The 18,766-nt window shown below is 40.3% G+C and overlaps 2 protein-coding genes across 2 annotated transcripts in view; one reads left to right on the forward strand and one right to left on the reverse strand.

Annotated features, from left to right (window-relative positions):
• CCDC192 (coiled-coil domain containing 192) overlaps positions 1–18,766 on the forward strand; it is a 178,823-nt gene that overhangs the window by 111,801 nt on the left and 48,256 nt on the right. Inside the window, 1 exon segment of the mRNA XM_073801950.1 lies at positions 103–235. Coding sequence (XP_073658051.1) covers positions 103–235 — 133 coding nt within the window.
• Positions 16,420–17,309, reverse strand: LOC109548229 (rRNA methyltransferase 2, mitochondrial). The gene is given in 2 exon segments (XM_019924888.3): positions 16,420–16,955; positions 16,958–17,309. Coding segments are annotated over 2 exon segments (792 nt in total). The 3' UTR covers positions 16,420–16,515.

Here is an 18,766-nt window from a genome sequence, read left to right on the forward strand (position 1 = left end):
TCTAAGCCGGCTTTCAAAGGCCCTGTTTGTTCAGACATCATTAGTTCTTTTTATTCCTTTGATGCATGTGTCTCTAGTGACGGAAACTCTTATTTCTTTAAGAAACTAAAGCACAAAAGGAAACTGGAAAAGCTACAAACTGATTTGGCAACAGCTAAGCAAGAGGCTGCCATCACAGTCCTGGAACTCAGTGAGAAGATAAAGACTCTACGTGAAGGAAAGCCAGCCCCTAGAGGTCAGTATTACCATGTGACAGTCACACACTGGCCCTTGGTCCTAGGTGATGCATATAGCTTTTCTGGCAACAAAGCAGAAAGCAAGGCCACAGTGCCAGGCAGTGTGCTGGTCTGGCCCGATCTCCATTCTGCATGATTAGAGACAGCACGCAAACTCCTAACTCCAAGCTGGGTGTGATTTCACCGTGTGAGAGGCAGGGGATGAATAAGTGGTTCCTTAAAGAAGAGTCTCTGAGACTGAAGAGGGGACTGAAACAGGTCTGATAAGTGTCTTGCTGGGTGACCGTGAGGGAAGAGCAGGGCCCAAGGAGGAGACCTCAGGCCCCCAGGGACGGGGCTCTGAAGTGGGGCAAGGAGAGGGGCTTGTCTAAAAGTGTAGACGGGCCAACAGACTGACTAAGACGGGCATGGGGAAGGAAAGAAATTTGTGTTTTAACGATAGGCTAACGAGCTAGAAACAAACAGGGGAGCCTGGTTGGGAATGAAATCTGGGTGGTTCAGAAAAATTTAATAGCCACTCTGGTTTGGATTTTTTAAAAAGTTTTCTCTCAGAGATGATTACCAACCTGGGGGAGAAAACCCCTCGGACTGTCATCATCAGCAATAATATGAGTTCACATTTAATACTACATGGCAGGCATTTTACTCAGTATTTCATGTGCGTTTAATTCTCAGAATAACCTCCGAAGCAAGTCCATTTACGGATTCCACAAGAATAAGCACAGACTTAGAGATGTGGATTATTACCTTGCCCCAGGACAGACATGTGTGGCAACCTGGGCAATCACCCCAGGGCGCCTGCGCAGCTCTGGTGCAGTGAGGCTATTTCTCTGCTCTGCGGCAGCGATAGCAAACCTCATTCTGCCGGGTGGAACTCTTGCAAAACTATGATTCCTTGGGATGAATGTTTTCCTTTGATGTGCAGCACTCTTGTAAAGCCAGGAACATGCAATTGTTCTTACTCCTGCTTCCTTTATTACTCATAAGTAATTATGAAAAAAGAGGAGGAATGTGGAAATAGTGGAGGAGGAGAAAGTAGGTGACGTGGTGGCTGCAGAAAGTGAGACACTCCCAGCATCCTGCCCACATGGGAAACTGTTTAATATGAGTTTGGTTTTAATTTTCAATTTTGAATATCACTTCCCCGAGATTGAAATGGCATGTAACACCATCACTTTGAAACGCAGCCTTTTCTCTTTCCACAGAACAACATAAAGACAGTTTAATTTGCTTTCACCACCTTGAAACCTAAAAGAATAAAATCCAATAGAGAATATTATGCATTTAAAGGTCTTTATTCTAAGGTATCATGGCCATATTTCAAATTGGTTGCATAAGAAGAAGCTCATGATGATTGTACAGCACATTGGAGAAAGTTCTCCAGCTCACCTGAGAGAAGCTTTCAACTTCTTAACTGTATTTTGAATCTAGTGGAAAAAAAGATTTTATTGCAAGGTATCTACTTCTCATTACTCTCTCTCTCTTTTTTTTTCTTTTTTGCGGTACGCAGGCCTCTCACTGCTGTGGCCTCTCCCGTCGCGGAGCACAGGCTCCAGACACGCAGGCCCAGCGGCCATGGCCCACGGGCCCAGCGGCCATGGTCCACGGGCCCAACCGCTCCACGGCATGCGGGATCCTCCCAGACCGGGGCACAAACCCGTGTCCCCTGCATCAGCAGGCGGACCCTCAACCACTGCACCACCAGGGAAGCCCTCATTACTCTCATTTTTGACAAAAATAATATCATTTGCTATCTAATGATGATTTTGTCCCTTTGAGAGTTTGATGGGTCAAAATTAAAATAGTACTGAGGCACGAAGACTCTAATGGTTGTGGAGGGAGGTTAGAAAACATTAAATCCCACCTTTGCTTCTTTGTCCATTTTTTTCTCTATATTTCTGTTTAAAAGGGGAAAAAACTACCTGTACAGGAAAAAACAAAACAAAACCCCTAATGTATTATGAACAGATATAAATTTAAATAAAGTCAAGTACTCCAAGGTCAATTATGGATGAAAGCAGGGACTCCCTTTTCAACCCATGTGTTGCTTCTTTTATTTGGTGGAGAACCTGAGTCAGTGAACTGACATACAGCAGGAAGGTCTTAAACCAAATATTTGCACAATCTTACTCTCCCATGGGTCTCACTCAGCCTCACCCTGCATTCAATAACCCAGGAGATTGTCAAGGCCGTTGTGGCCCCAGAGTAATATGAGCTCTCATTCTCAGAGACTTTGGTCACCTTGCCCTACCTCTCAATTGATTTGAAAGTAAAGTCTGAAAAGATGTAGGTAACTTTAACACACAATGAATCCCATTTAACCGCTGGACGATTAGGGTTGACCCAGCTCCCACACATAGTCCTTGACCAAAACACCACTCCTTCCCTAGTTAGTCCTGTGTCCTTTTATAAAATGCTTGTTTTTGGTTTTTAGACATCTGTTTGTGAATGGCAGATGCCCCCAGTTATAATAGCTTAAGGAGAAAGGGTGATTTATTGGCAGAAGCGTAAACAAACTAAGAAAGTGCATGCCATCAGCCTTAGAGTCCCATAGATTCAGGGTCTCAGATCCCATCAGGGCACCTGTGTCTCTCCACTCTGCTTCTCTCTGCATTGAGACTTTCATTCCCTCAAGTGGGATGTCAGGAGAGTCTGGACACATGGCCACAATTAATTAAGGGCTGCCCTCCTTATCTCTCCTCCAGAGAGGAAAAAAAGCATTTTTCCACCAGCTCCAGTTAGAAAAAGTACAAGAAAATACTCTGTCCTGGTTTGGGTTGGGTACTCATCCAGGGCCATGAATCAATCTTTGTAGCCAGGGGTGGGGAAGTATGGTTGGACAAGCCTGGTCATGCACCAGCCGCCGGGCGGAGGGGCACAGGGAAATAAGAGGGGGAAAGGAGGATGTTGTGAATAGCGGCTCCCAGAAGCACAGAGCTGGACTGGGAGAAGAATACTTCCTTAAAGGAAGGGATAGCCCATTGCAGGAAAGAAAGAGCGAGGCACAAAATCAATATGTCCAATCCACTTTCAGCTGGTAATCAAGTTAAAATATAATAAAATGCTTAATGAGTCACCCATCCATGTGTATTTGCACTTTTTAAGTAGATTCTTCTTGATGAACAAAAGATCTTCATGATCCAACAAATAAATGTCCAGCAGTATAACTTCTGACCCCACAGTAGATGGAGAGTGAACCACTTTGGGAAAGGAGACCCCTTCCAGCCTCCATCAAGGGACATCGTGGTCGTCTACTCTGAAAGCTGATCTTATTGTAACAATTGAAAATGCAGGAGGGGAAAAAGTGTTGATTCTAATTGACATGCTATCTGGATTAACATGAAGCTACTTCTCTGCTATAGTTACAAACCAGTGCCTATAGTTATAACAAGCAGATTAAAGAGATGGATGCAAATAAATTAGAATTTCTTTTTATGCAAAGGTGCACAATTTTTCCCTGTTTGGTTCATTTTCTAAGTAAGACTATTTATAAGGTTGCCATTCAACCTCTGATCAGAGGAATGTCCTGGAATACTAGGAATACTTTTAAGCATGTTCAAATTGATGAAACAGTGAGCTACCAAATTTTTTTTAACACGTAAACACAGAAAAACTATTTCGTTGGCTATGTACTTAAATTACCTCCAAGGAAATAAATGATTTTAGTCAATGGCAAGTTCAAACAAAAAGCAAAACACCTTTATTATAAAACTGGCACTGCAGGAAACTTACTTACAGCCTATCCTTGTTTGCTGATCTTACTTTGTACAGATAATCACAGCCCAGGGCATATTCCTTGCCTCACCTCCACAACCTGCATCTGAAGTGCTCACAGTTTAATTCACTCACAGAATTCAGTGAAACGCCTATTATACCCGTTCAAAGCTTGTGTCCACTTTTGGTAAACATTAGTAGGCAGGAACCTACGGTTAGATTTCAAAACCATCTCTGCTCCCTTTGGTTTTGGAGCACTAAGTTACTTTGTAAAGGACCTTGGTGACTAAGTCCTGTTGTTGGCACATAAGCATCAAGTCACCTGCTAAGATGAAAGCTTGTATCTTTGACCAGAAACGTCCGGGACCTGGTTTATAGACTTCAAGCTAGCATACTAAAAGGAATGCACTCTTCTGGATTTTATTTTCCTTTTAGTTCTTTTCTCTTAATATGCATAGCTGGTATATCAAATAACATATATCTAATTCCCACAGGCAAGTTCCCATTGTCCCACTGAAAGCCGTATCAACTTTAAGTCATCTCTTGGTTTTACTCTCATTAAGAAGACTCTCCCAGGTAGTACAGGTACATCCCTGGGCATTACCCAGGGCTCATGGTCTGAATAGAGCCAAACACACTTTCGAGGGAGGCTTGTAACAGGATTGACTTTTCAGTGACACAAAATTATTTTTAAACACTATCCCATTAATTTTAAGAATCATACTTGCTGTCCTACACAATTATGAAAGTCAGGAGATATATCTCTTTGCCAAAACCCCAGAGCCAACTCTAACTAGCATTCTAAAGAGTATCTTTTTATCATGATGTCCATCCCCAGGCACTCAGCCCAAACCTTCTCTCCCTCTTTTTATTCTCCTCCTGCAAACCTCCTTGGGATCAAAACTACTACTGCAACTAGATGTTAAGAAAACAGGGATTTGAGGGGGATAAAAATGTTCTGGAATAAGATAGTGGCAACACTTGCACAGACATTGTCAATACAGTAAGACCACTGAATTGCACACTTTAAAATGGTTAACATGGTGAATTTTATGTTATGTGAATTTTATCTCAGTTAGAAAAAAAAAAACAGTGATTAAAATAATCCTCACAAAGATGTAACACCCTGTCAAGTGTATTTTAATGAGAATGCTTTGGGCCTAAATAAAATCTTGCCCTGGTAGAATTCTAAGCTTTTAGAGAGCGGTCATGTTAATATTTATTGGAGTAAGGCTAGTCTTGAATAGTTGTCCTTGTGTGTCTAGTCTCTTAAACAATGCCATCCTCTCCTACTGTCTCTCAGCACAGCTCTTGGAAAGGCTGCTATTCCTCAAAGTAGGAACCAATTTCTTGACCAATAGTTCTGCGTACAACCTTCTTTTGCCATTGAACACAGATTTTTTTTTTTTTTTTTTTATCTGTCTACCTAGAGTTTTCTAAGAAAGTAACAAGGAGGGCCCTGGGATCTCACTGTTTCAACTGCTGGGACTTTGTCAAAAGCACTGCTCACCACCCATGGCATCAGATTGCGTGAAGCTCAGTGTGACATTTGATCAAAGCACAAACAGGCAGCCTGCACTTTCCTGTTGCTGCCAACTGTGTTACTGCCTTGATGGAAAGTGACAAGAACTCAGGGAAACAAAAGGTGGAGATTTTCCCACCCACATAATTATCCTTACATTTGCAGAAAAGAGTTTTCTTTTAGGCACTCCTACTGAATCCTTAGATACAGAAACTGTTCCACAGTGGGATATTTTATATTTAGGCCAATAAACACCAGAAATTAAAATTAGGAAAAGTGAGAGAATGTACGAATAATAACTTCAAGGTGTACTTTTTAAGTATAACAAGTTCCTAAGGAGTTTTAGTATTTACCTCATAGAAATAGTTTATATTTATCTTTATAATCCCTAGTCTTATTCAGAGATTACCGGTCAGGTTGCCTCTTCCTTTGTCCACTGAAGTCTTCCTGAAATAGAGCTGTTTCCTGGAATAGAACCCCAAAGGCAAAGTCTTCTCACTGATTTCAGAAGTTCCCTCAAGGATAAACAACTCCTCCAGGAGTCCCTGAAAAACTTAGGGACTTATTGCAAGGAGATCCCAAGAAATGATACTTATTCAATACGTACAAATTGAGGGTGGTTCTTAATTTCAAAAGGACATTCCAGAGGCCTCTAGGCCTAAAAATAACTCACCTAAAAACTAGTCGTCACTCAGGACTTTGTTGGTTGCAAGTGACAGAAACCAAAATGAAACTGGTTTAAACAGAAATGTCTGAGCTGCTAAGGCTGGCAGTGAGGCCGAGCAGGGTTTCTGGACTGTTCGTTTGGCTCTTCTTTGCCTATTGGCCCCATTTGAGCTATTGCAGGCACAGATCAGGAAAGGTCCCCTGGCTGCCCTGGCTTATCAATCTTTGGTGAACATCAGTTTCTGCCTGCTCAGAACTACTTCCCCCTTCTTTTAGTAACAGAAACATGGTTTTCCTTTGGGGAACTATGCCTCTCCTGCTCTCTGCAGTCCAGGGGGACTGTCAATCAGTGTCCCTTTCCTACTTAACCTAGGAAAAGGCTAGTGACTAGCTGAGCCAATCACACTTGCTTTCTTTCTGGAACTTGAATCTTGAGCTGAGTTGAATGAGGGAGGGCAGAAAAAAGCTAGAGCTAATTCATTCCAAAGGTTGGGCCCTGCCGCCTGAAGAAATTGTCTATTTTGATACCCGTATTCTAGAGGCTGACTCCACGAGGTCAGGCTGTTAAGCTTTCCTTCATCACTGAGAGCTTTCTCATATCCTTACAATAAACTCTCGTTTTGCTTAAAGTAGTCTGCATTGGCTTATAATACTTGCAACCAAAGAACCTTAATTTGTACCCAACTAAAGGGAACAGAACTTCTTACAGAATCTATACAGAAATCTCAAAGAAGCCGTTTGACTGACTCTACTTGCATCGCCCTTGGATCAACTGCTCTGGCCAGGGCAATGGGATTTTATCACACCTGGGTCATGTGCCAGAGGTCAAGGGCTAGGGGACACTATCAGATAAAAGAAGATGGGAGAAGTTTCTGGACAGAAGCCAAAAAAAACCCAAATACTTTTCACTGTCCCCTTTAATCTATTTTAGTTAAAGCTCATAAACTTGGAGAATACGGCCATGCGATGAAGATCAGTTTTATCTTGTGAGGAAAGTAAAAAATTTCTCTTCTTTCTCTCCCTATCATTTTCAAAGTGCATATTTAAGCCCTTTCTTTGCAAAAAGTCTGGAAATCTATTTATTTTATAATTAGCAAAGGGTAAGAAGATCCATTCTGAAATTTTTGGTTGAGGTCCAGTATTTGCTAGCTATATCAGCTGTGGGAATTCAATGATGTCAGGGTCCCCTCCCTCCTTTGTTTGTAAGACTAATTTTGGAATTATACTGTTATCAGGAAATGGTGCTCCCTTCCTTCTGTCCATCCCTTAGGAATAGTTTTTTTTATTTTTTATTTTTTTAAAGTCTCCTGGCTTCTGTATCCAGAGAGTTTGGATGAAAGGGCAAGCACCAGCTAAATGTCAGACAAGGCACATGGGAATTGGAGCTTGATCAATTTCAAAGGTTTCTTACTTAACCGTGGCAAGTGCTATGATCACCAGAAGAGCATGTGCTATTTGGAAATACTGCTAAAAAACCCAGACCAGAGGCGAGAAGGAAGATGTTTCCTTCTAAGAAATGTGTAGAGAAATAGCACTCCTTTGTCACACACAGCAGATGGAGATTTGTCAACAGAAGATAAACTGGAGAGTTTGAGGTTGCAAACAACTGTCAGTCAGCTGTAGATACTGGTGCAGCCATTCCTGATACCAACCTCTTGGTGCCAAAGTACAAAAAGGGAACGATGTTCTCTCCTGTATTCCCCAGAAACCACAATGTTATTTTATTTAATGACTCAGTGTTTCCTGATAGGAGGTTGAAGTTAGAAGCTAGATACACTGGTCATATGCATAAATTTGGAGGAATGAGTGGATACTTGTGGGGGGCTTGAGCTCATCAAATCAAATTTAGAAAGGATGCCTAGGACCAGATTGTCCTGGAGAGTGGAAAACTTCTCTCTGAAGACACAGGATTTCTTTCTGGCCAGTGGGATTGGGTTCAATTTATACTCTTATGTATATATTAGATACATATGTGCAGTGTAGTAGTCTGGAAGAATATTTGTTTTTAAAGATATACTGCCTTGGACTAGATTACCCTACCATGCCTTTAATTTTTTTTCAATTAAATAAAGCCACAATTTAATACTGGACAAAGAACATAGAACTAAGAAGAAATAAAGAGCTAATGTAAGAGGCACAGCATTATTCCTGATTTGCTTAATATGCATTGGATCCAGGAGGTGTGTTAATCATGCTGGCATAATAATCAGTGCCTGCAAGATCTGAAAACATTATTGCTCTTCTGCACATGCTTTCCTTAATCCCAGAAATTATCATTGAGAATGTTGCTGTGATTTTCCAGTAAGACCTGAAGTCCTGCCATGACATGCTGTCATTTCAACCTGGGCACACTGTTAGAACATCTGTTCTGCAAAGACAGACAGTCTAGACATTGTCCAAAGGCCCCTTTTTTCCTGGGTCATTTCTAGTGAATAAAGAAGGAACCCTGCTCCTATTCCAGGGAATTTTGTATAGAACTTGTCAAACAAAGAAGAGAGGAGCCCTCGGCCACAAACAGAAATTGTATTCTCATAAAGTGATCATTTATAACTCCAAAAAGTGAATCTCTGAGGTCAAAGAAATAAAAGGATGCAAAAGAGATGGTGCAGAGATACCCATATGCTTCATGCATAGATGAAAACAAGAATTCTTATGAGTCCTCAAAGGCAGAACAAGCATTAAAAGACTCAGGTCAGTAGGATAAAACTTACTTAGTTCTATAGAATCATAATATTACCTTAAATCTTAAAAGCTCCTAAATTTAAAAAATAATTGAAAGGCAAAATTTTTATCACACTGAACCGTCTATGACAGGATTCTGACCTCAACTGTTTAACAAATCATCCCTTCCAGGCCCTTATCCCAGTTGACCAGAGTAACAATTTTGATAGCTCTTTAGGGTGAATAGGTTTTTCTAATTCAAGATGAGTGCCAAGAGCTCTCATCTTATGCCATGTTGCTAAGTAAATTTCTGACAAAAGGTAGTTTCAATATGTTTTTACTTTTTGTAATGTATGCCACCACCAGACACTATTCACTTTCATTTATAGTAATATATAATGTTAATTAATTCATATATAACTGTTTTTAAAAGATTACCTGCAGTTTTAAAATGAGAACTCTTCTTTTCTTTTCTTTCTTTTTTTTTTTTTTTTTTTTTGCGGTACGCGGGCCTCTCACTGTTGTGGCCTCTCCCGTTGTGGAGCACAGGCTCCAGATGCGCAGGCCCAGCGGCCATGGCTCACGGGCCCAGCCGCTCCGCGGCATGTGGGATCTTCCCGGATGGGGGCACGAACCCGTGTCCCCTGCATCCACAGGCGGACCCTCAACCACTGCGCCACCAGGGAAGCCCGAGAACTCTTTTAAAATGCACTTTTCATTTCAAAGTTTTAATGTCTCATATATTTATAGTGATTATATTATTAGAACTAAAAATCAAAACGCTGCCTGAGTTCTAACATATAAATTTACATCCATACTCAAAAATATTTGAAACCAGGACCATGCTACAGAATCCTAGATGTATTATCATGATACTGATAGTTAAACAGGATTGCATGAGAGAGTGGAAAGGCCACATTTACCTAATTGATGTTATTTGTGGATCTGAGCAGATAAGAGCCTTGGGATCTTAGAAGTGAAGGTTAGTGGAATATAATTAACACCCCAAATCCAAGAGGACGTCAGGGGACAATGAGGAAAATACAGAGCTGACTACTCTGAAAGTAAGAATCAGTGCTTATCTTTTTAAATTGTATCATCAGAAGAGAAACTATTAGAAGCAGACCTTGTATAATCCATCTATCTTAATGCTATAAACATCTTCAGATGCAAGTGGCTGATCTTTCCTTTTTTATAACCATAACTTTTCCATGGAAGTCCCAAGAGTCAGTAATTGAATTTGAGAAAAGATGTCCTTTTGAGGTTGCTTTGATCTAAAGCCAAAGGGAATTAATTTATTTAGCAGAAACTGTGGGTTCTAAACAAAGATGTATATGTGGGAATATTGGCAAACAAAATAAAGTACCTTAATTTCTTTGCCAATAAAGCAGTATCAAGATGCTAAAAATTCACTTCAGAATAAATTCTTAAGAAAACAAAAACTGGTTGAAGGTTTTCTTTTTTCCTTCCCCATCAGCACATGCTAATGAACACTCTAATTTATATTATATAAAAAGGCTTTGGTCCTTCTTGAAAAACATTCCCAAAGAAAAATAAAAGACTACCTAGTTTTTTATTGCCTCAATTACATCATTTCCTTTTGCTTAATTTAAGGCAATAAATTAATATTCTTATCCTTTTTAAATGACTGATTTCACACGTCTTTCTACATTAGTGAAAGTTTATGTATATTATTCCTTGATTTATTACATGCACCTACTGTTAAGCACATTGCTTATGAAAGTTAAGCAAGAATAAAAATCGATTGAATTTCAAATCGAGGGAGGGTAAAAAACATAATACATGAAGATTATACTAGAGAAATAAAATCCACATGAAACAGATGAAGTCCAAACCTAACTGAAAATTTATTTTAGCATCTTTATTGGAGTATAACTGCTTTACAATTTTGTTAGTTTCTGCTGTATAACAAAGTGAATCAGCTATATGTATACATATATCCCCACATCCCCTCCCTCTTGCGTCTCCCTCCCACCCTCCCTATCCCACCCCTCTAGGTGGTCACAAAGCACCAAGCTGATCTCCCTGTGCTATGCGGCTGCTTCCCACAATCTATTTTACATTTGGTAGTGTATATAAGTCCATGCCACTCTCTCACTTCGTCCCAGGTTACCCTTCCCCCTCCCCCTCCCCGTCTCCTCAAGGCCATTCTCTATGTCTGTGTCTTTACTCCTCTCCTGCCCCTAGGTTCATCAGAACCATTTTCTTTTTTTAGATTCCATATATATGTGTTAGTATACGGTATTTGTTTTTCTCTTTCTGACTTATTCCACTCGATGACAGACTCTAGGTCCATCTACCTCACTACAAATAAGTCAATTTTGTTTCTTTTTATGGCTGAGTAATATTCCATTGTACATATGTGTCACATCTGCTTTACACATTCATCCATTGATGGACATTTAGGTTGCTTCCATGTCCAGGCTATTGTAAATAGTGCTGCAATGAACATTGTGATACATGTCTCTTTTTGACTTATAGTTTTCTCAGGACATATGCACAGTAGTGGGATTGCTGGGTCATATGGTAGTTCTAATTTTAGTTTTTTAAGGAACCTCCATACTGTTCTGCATAGTGGCTGTAACAATTTATATTCCTACCAACAGTGCAAGAGGGTTCCCTTTTCTCCACAACTTCTGCAGCAATTATTGTTTGTAGATTTTTTGATGATGGTCATTCTGACCAGTATGAGGTAATACCTCATTGTAGTTTTGATTTGAATTTCTCTAATGATTAGTGATGTTGAGCATCCTTTCATGTGTTTGCTGGCAATCTGTGTATCTTCTTTGAGAAATGTCTATTTAGGTCTTCTGCCCATTTTTGGATTGGGTTGTTTCTTTTTTTGATACTGAACTGCATGAGCTGCTTGTAAATTTTGGAGATTAATCCTTTGTCAGTTGCTTCATTTGCAAATATTTTCTCCCATTCTGGGGGGGCCTTTTCGTCTTATTTATGGTTTCCTTTGCTGTGCAAAAGCTTTTAAGTTTCATTAGGTCCCATTTGTTAATTGTTTTTTAATTTCCATTTCTCTAGGAGGTGGGTCAAAAAGGATCTTGCTGTGATTTATGTCAAAGAGTGTTCTGCCTATGGTTTCCTCTAAGAGTTTTATAATACCCAGCCTAACATTTAGGGCTTTAATCCATTTTGAGTTTATTTTTGTGTATGGTGCTATGGAGTGTTCTAATTTCATTTTTTTTACATGTAACTGTCCAGTTTTCTGTGCACCACTTAATGAAGAGGCCGTCTTCTCTCCATTGTGTATTTTTGCTTCCTTTATCAAAGCTAAGGTGACCATATGTGCGTGGGTTTACCTCTGGGCTTTCTATCCTGTTCCATTGATCTATATTTCTGTTTTTGTGCCAGTACCATACTGTCTTGAATACTGTAGCTTTGTAGTATAGTCTGAAGTCAGGGATCCTGATTCCACCAGCTCTGTTTTTCTTTCTCAAGATTGCTTTGGCTATCCAGGATCTTTTGTATTTCCATACAAATTGTGAAATTTTTTGTTTTAGTTCTGTGAAGAATGCCTTTGGTAGTTTGATAGGGATTGCATTGAATCTGTAGACTGCTTTGGATAGTATAGTTATTTTCACAATGTTGATTCTTCCAATCCAAGAACATGGTATATCTCTCCATCTGTTTGTCTTGTCTTTAATTTCTTTCATCAGTGTTTTATAGTTTTCTGCATACAGGTCTTCTGTCTCCTTAGGTAGGTTTATTCCTAGATATTTTATTCTTTTTGTTGCAATGGTAAATGGGAGAGTTTCCTTAATTTCTCTTTCAGATTTTTCATCATTAGTATATAGGAATGCAAGAGATTTCTGTGCATTAATTTTGTATCCTGCTACTTTACCAAATTCATTGATTAGCTTTATTAGTTTTCTGGTGGCATCTTTAGGATTCTCAATGTATAGTATTATGTCATCTGCAGACAGTGAAAGTTTTACATCTTCTTTTCCGATTTGGACTCCTTTAATTTCTTTTTCTTCTCTGATTGCCATGACTAAAACTTCCAAAGCTATGTTAAATAATAGTGGTGAGAGTGGGCAACCCTGTGTTGTTCCTGATCTTAGTGGAAATGGTTTCAGTTTTTCACCACTGAGAATGATGTTGGCTGTGGGTCTGACATATATGGCCTTTATTATGTTGAGGTAAATTCCTTGTATGCCTACTTTCTGGAGGGTTTTTTTAATAAATCGGTGTTGAATTTTGTCAAAAGCCTTTTCTGCATCGATTGAGATGATCATATGGTTTTTCTCCTTCAGTTTGTTAATATGGTTTATCAAATTGATTGATTTGCGTATATTGAAGAATACTTGCATTCCTGGGATAAACACTACTTGATCATGGTGTATGATCCTTTCAATGTGCTGTTGGATTCTGTTTGCTAGTATTTTGTTGAGGATTTTCTCATCTATGTTCATCATCGACACTGGCCTGTAGTTTTCTCTTTTTGTAACATCTTCATCAGGTTTTGGTATCGGGGTGATGGTGGCCTCATAGAATGAGTTTGGGAGTGTTCCTCCCTCTGCTATATTTTGGAAGAGTTTGATAAGGATAGGTGTTATCTCTTCTCTAAATATTTGATAGAATTCACCTATGAAGCCATCTGGCCCTGGGCTTTTGTTTGTTGGAAGATTTTTAATCACAGTTTCAATTTCAGTGCTTGTGATTGGTCTGTTCATAGTTTCTATTTCTTCCTGGTTCAGTCTTTGAATCTTGTACTTTTCTAAGAATTTTTCCTTTTCTTCCAGGTTGTCCATTTTATTGGCATATAGTTGCTTGTAGTAATCTCTCATGATCATTTGTATTTCTGCAGTTTCAGTTGTTACTTCACCTTTTTCATTTCTATGTCTGCTGATCTGAGTCTTCTCCCTTTTTTTTGATGAGTCTGGCTAATGGTTTATGATTTCGCTTATCTTCTCAAAGAACCAGCTTTTAATTTTATTGATCTTTGCTATTGTTTCCTTAATTTCTTTTTCATTTATTTCTGATCTGATCTTTATGATTTCCTTCCTTCTGCTAACTTTGTTTGTTTGTTTTGGTTTTTTTTGGTGATTCTTCTTTCTCTAATTGCTTTAGGTGTAAGGTTAGGTTGTTTATTTGAGATTTTTCTTGTTTCTTGAGGTTTCTAAAATCTTGAGGATTTTATTACTATAAACATCCCTCTTAGAGATGTTTTGCTGCCTCCATAGGTTTTGGGTCATCATGTTTTCATTGTCATTTGTTTCTAGGTATTTTTTGATTTCCTCTTTGATTTCTTCAGTGATCTCTTGGTTACTTAGTAGTATATTGTTTAGCCTCCATGTGTTTGTATTTTTTACAGTTTTTTTTTCCTGTAATTGATATCTAGTCTCATATCATTGTGGTTGGAAAAGATACTTGATACGATTTCAATTTTCTTAAATTTACCAAGGCTTGATTTGTAACCCAAGGTATGATCTATCCTGGAGAATGTTCCATGATCACTTGAGAAGAAAGTGTATTCTGTTGTTTTTTATGGAATGTCCTGTAAATATCAATTAATTCCTTCTTGTCTAATGTGTCATTTAAAGTTTGTGTTTCCCTATTTATTTTCATTGCGGATGATCTGTCCCTTGGTGAAAGTGGGGTTTTAAAGTCTCCTACTATTATTGTACTACTGTCCATTTCCCCTTTTATGGCTGTTAACATTTGCATTATGTAGTGAGGTGCTCCTATGTTGGGTGCACAAATATTTACAATTGTTACATCTTCTTCTTGGATTGATCCCTTGATCGTTATATAGTGTCCTTCTTTGTCTCTCATAATAATTTTTATTTTAAAGTCTATTTTGTCTGATATGAGAATTGCTACTCCAGCTTTCTTTTGATTTCCATTTGCATGGAATATCTTTTTCCATCCCTTCACTTTCAGTCTATATCTTTCCCTAGGTGTGAAGTGGGTCTCTTGTAGGCAGCATATATATGGGTCTTGTTTTTGTACTCATTCAGCCAGTCTGTGTCTTTTGGTTAGAGTACTTAATCCATTTACATTTAACGTAATTATCGATATGTATGTTCCTATTACCATTTTCTTAATTGTTTTGTGTTTGTTTTTGTAGGTCTTTTCCTTCTTGTGTCTCCTGTCTAGAGAACTTCCTTTAACATTTGTTGTAAAAATGGTTTGGTGGTGTTGAATTCTTTAACTTTTGCTTCTCTGGAAAGGTTTTAATTTCTCCATCGCATCTGAATGAGATCCTTGCTGGGTAAAGTAATCTTGGTTGTCGTTTTTTCCCTTTCATCTCTTTAAATATGTTATGCCACTCCCTTCTGGCTTGCAGAGTTTCTGCTCAAAGATCAGCTGTTAACCTTATGGGGATTCCCTTGTTTGTTATTTGTTGCTTTTCCCTTGCTGCTTTTAATACATTTTCTTTGTAGTTAATTTTTGGTTGTTCGATTAATATATGTCTTGGTGTGTTTCTCCTTGGATTTATCCTGAATGGGACTCTCTGCATTTCCTGGACTTGATTGACTGTTTCCTTTCCCATGTTAGGGAAATTTTCAACTATAATCTCTTCAAATATTTTCTCAACCGTTTCTTTTTCTCTCTTCTGGGACCCTATAATTCGAATATTGGTGCATTTAATGTTTCCCAGAGATGTCTGAGACTGCCTCAATTCTTTTTTTTTTTTTTTTTGCGTTTTATTTCAGTCTACACATTTAATCATCATTACAATCAATAAACTCTTCTTAAGAGATGAGCACACCTCCAGGAAATGGTTTTGAAGAAATTAATTTTTCAAAAGACGAACTTAAAAACATGGAAATACCATAAAATAATATGGCCTATATTGTTTTGTAAAGTTGCATCGAGTTCCTGTATGAGTAAAAGGAAATAAACGAACACACCACTTCTCTGCTTGCTTTGGCACTTACCTTTAAGTCTTTGGAGGCTGGAGTATTACAGCAACAATTCCATTGAAAAAACAAAGCACACCCACCCCATGCATAATTCATACCAAATGTCTTCCCTAATTGTTCTGAGAACTCTCACTGCTTGAAGAATGGATGTATTTCCAGATCATTCGCCAGAGAGATGGATAAAAATACCCAGCCTGAAACTTCAGATTTTTTCTACATTACACGATAAACCCAAAATAACACCTGGAAACCTGTGGGTTGTTTCGGAGCAAGGGTGGCCGCCTGTTTCTCTGTAACATACTAACGTGGGTATGAAGAGAAAGTTACATAAAGGTGTCCATGTGTATGTTTCTCTGCCTCCCAGTATTTTGTTTGTTTGTTTGTTTTGTTTCTTTTGCAGTACGCAGGCCTCTCACTGTTGTGGCATCTCCCGTTGCGGAGCACAGGCTCCGGACGCACAGGCTCAGCAGCCATGGCTCACGGGCCTAGCCGCTCCATGGCATGTGGGATCTTCCCAGACCGGGGCACGAACCCGTGTCCCCTGCATCGGCAGGTGGACTCTCAACCACTGCACCACCAGGGAAGCCTGACTCCCAATGTTTTTATCCTTCCCTCAGTCTGCCTTTTCATCCTTTAATCTTTGCCTATCTCTTCCTCCTCACGAATCATGGTATAGAGACTTTTTTATCATATGTCTTAGACTCTGAATTGTTTTGTCATATCTTTTGGGTTTTAAGAAAAGGTCCCCCTTTTGTCCTGCCCGCTGCATCCCAGATCAAGCTCGGATCTCCCCAGCCACACTTCAGGAAAGGGCTCAAGCTACATTTGCAGTGAAAAAGAACCAGAAACAGCAGAAGAAACTCTCATTCTTTAACAGACCTTCCCCCTTCCCTCTTCGGTACTGTGTGGCCAAGAGGTACACCTCTGATGATTCTTTCCTGCTGGCTTCAGGTTTTACAGTCCTTGTTTTCTGGAATTCCTCTGTCAGTCTCTTCTGTAACCGATGGCTTTGACTTCCAGCCCAGGTTTTTCACAGGAATGTTCCCCCTGGGTGCAGGACTTCTGGAGCCATGTCCAGAAGGGACAAGCAAAAGCTGATGAGCCTGTCATGGTCGAGGCCCCGGATCCCTGTGGCGTTGGGTGCCATGTCACTCAGAATCACATCTGCTCTCCCGGCAGGTAGCACTTCTCAGATTCTCTGGAAGGTTCTTGGGTCAGTCACATCAGCAGGGCACAGAAAAGTTGCTCCTTCCGGGGGAATATGTGAAGGAGATCTACCCCAAGCACAAAGCCAACAGGAGCACTGGGATCTGTGCCTGCAGCGTTGACACTGTGCACAGCCACCTGGCTCCACGCGCCAGGAGCGACACCACAGTCTAACACCCAGAGGCCAGGCCACAGAATCCAGTGCCTCTCGTTCACCTCCGGGAGCTTGAAGGCACTTCGACACCTGTAACTCTCCACCTTCGCAGCCTTCACAAACAGGTCCCTCAAATGCCGCATCAGCCACAGGTGCTCAGCGCTGGTCCGGCCCTTGAAGCAACTCCCACCAGTGTGGAACCTTTGACGCTGAAAGGAAGACCACACCAGCTTCAAGGACCTGGCCATGAATGCTGACCTGCTCCAGCTGCCACCACCACCTACCTCAATTCTTTTCATTCTTCTTTCTTTATTCTTCTATGAGGTAGTTATTTCCACTATTTTATCTTCCAGGTCCCTTCTCCGCTCTTCTGCCTCAGTCATTCTGCTATTGATTCCTTCCAGAGAATTTTTAATCTCATTTATTGTGTTGTTCATCATTGTTTGTTTGCTGTTTAGTTTTTCTAGGTCCTTGTTAAACATTTCTTGTATTTTCTACATTCTATTTCCAAGATTTTGATTCATCTTTACTATCATTACTCTGAATTCTTTTTCAGGTAGACTGCCTATTTCCTCTTCATTTGTTTGGTCTGGTGGGTTTTTATCTTGCTCCTTCATCTGCTGCGCATTTCTCTGTCTTCTCATTTTGCTTAACTTACTGTGTTTGGGGTCTCCTTCTCACAGGCTGCAGGTTCGTAGTTCCCATTGTTTTTGGTGTCTGCCCCTAGTGAGTGAGGTTGGTTCAGTGGCTTGTGTAGGCTTCCTGGTGGAGGGGACTAGTGCCTGTGTTCTGGTGGGTGGGCCTGGATCTTATCCTTCTGGTGGGCAGGGCCACGTATGGTGGTGTGTTTTGGGGCATCTGTGAACTTACTGTGATTTTAGGCAGCCTCTCTGCTAATGGGTGGGGTTGTGTTCCTGTCTTGCTAGTTGTTTGGTATGGGGCGTCCAGCACTGGAGCTTGCTTGCCTTTGGGTGGAGCTGGGTCTTAGTGTTGACACGGTGATCGCTGGGAGAGCTCTTGCCGGTTGATATTACATGGAGCTGGTAGGTCTCTGGTGGTCCAGTGTCCTGAACTCAGCTCTCCCACCTCGGAGGCTCAGGCCTGACACCCGGCCTGAGCACAAAGACCCTGTCAGTCACATGGCTCAGAAGAAAAGGAAGAAAAAAAAGGAAAAATAAAAAACAAACAGATAGAATCCTAAACCAAATGGTAAAAGCAAAACTTTCTACCTGTCAGACTGGCTTCTGTTCAAGATTTCCAAGCTGTTGTAATTCTGAAAGTCATTCTCATCTCTGCTCTTCTCCACTCCTTCTGAAAATTATGAACCAAGAACTAATCTAGATCTGTGGATTTCAGTAGTAAAAAGCAGTCCAAAATGTCTGGCTTCATGGAGTTTATACAGGAACTGAATTAGCTGGCACTTTTCATCTTGGACTCCCCAGCCTCCAGAACTGGTCTTCCTAAAGCCAGGCCACCTGCAGCAGCAACTTCTTCTCGCCATGGCTCTTTTAAATTAGATTTTCAATGTCGCTTCCATGAAACTCTTGGCTTAGCTGGGCAGTGTGGCTGGGGGTCCGACTCTGGCCACCACCATCCACTCAGGGCTAATTGAAGTGTTACAGCCATGTGCAACTACTAGAAATTTTCCCCAAAGTGCCACTCTGCTCGGTTCGTGAAGGCTTTGCACCAGCTATTTCCTCTTTGT

The sequence above is a fragment of the Tursiops truncatus genome, chromosome 3 (assembly GCF_011762595.2).
Source record: "Tursiops truncatus isolate mTurTru1 chromosome 3, mTurTru1.mat.Y, whole genome shotgun sequence".
Lineage (NCBI taxonomy): Eukaryota > Metazoa > Chordata > Mammalia > Artiodactyla > Delphinidae > Tursiops > Tursiops truncatus.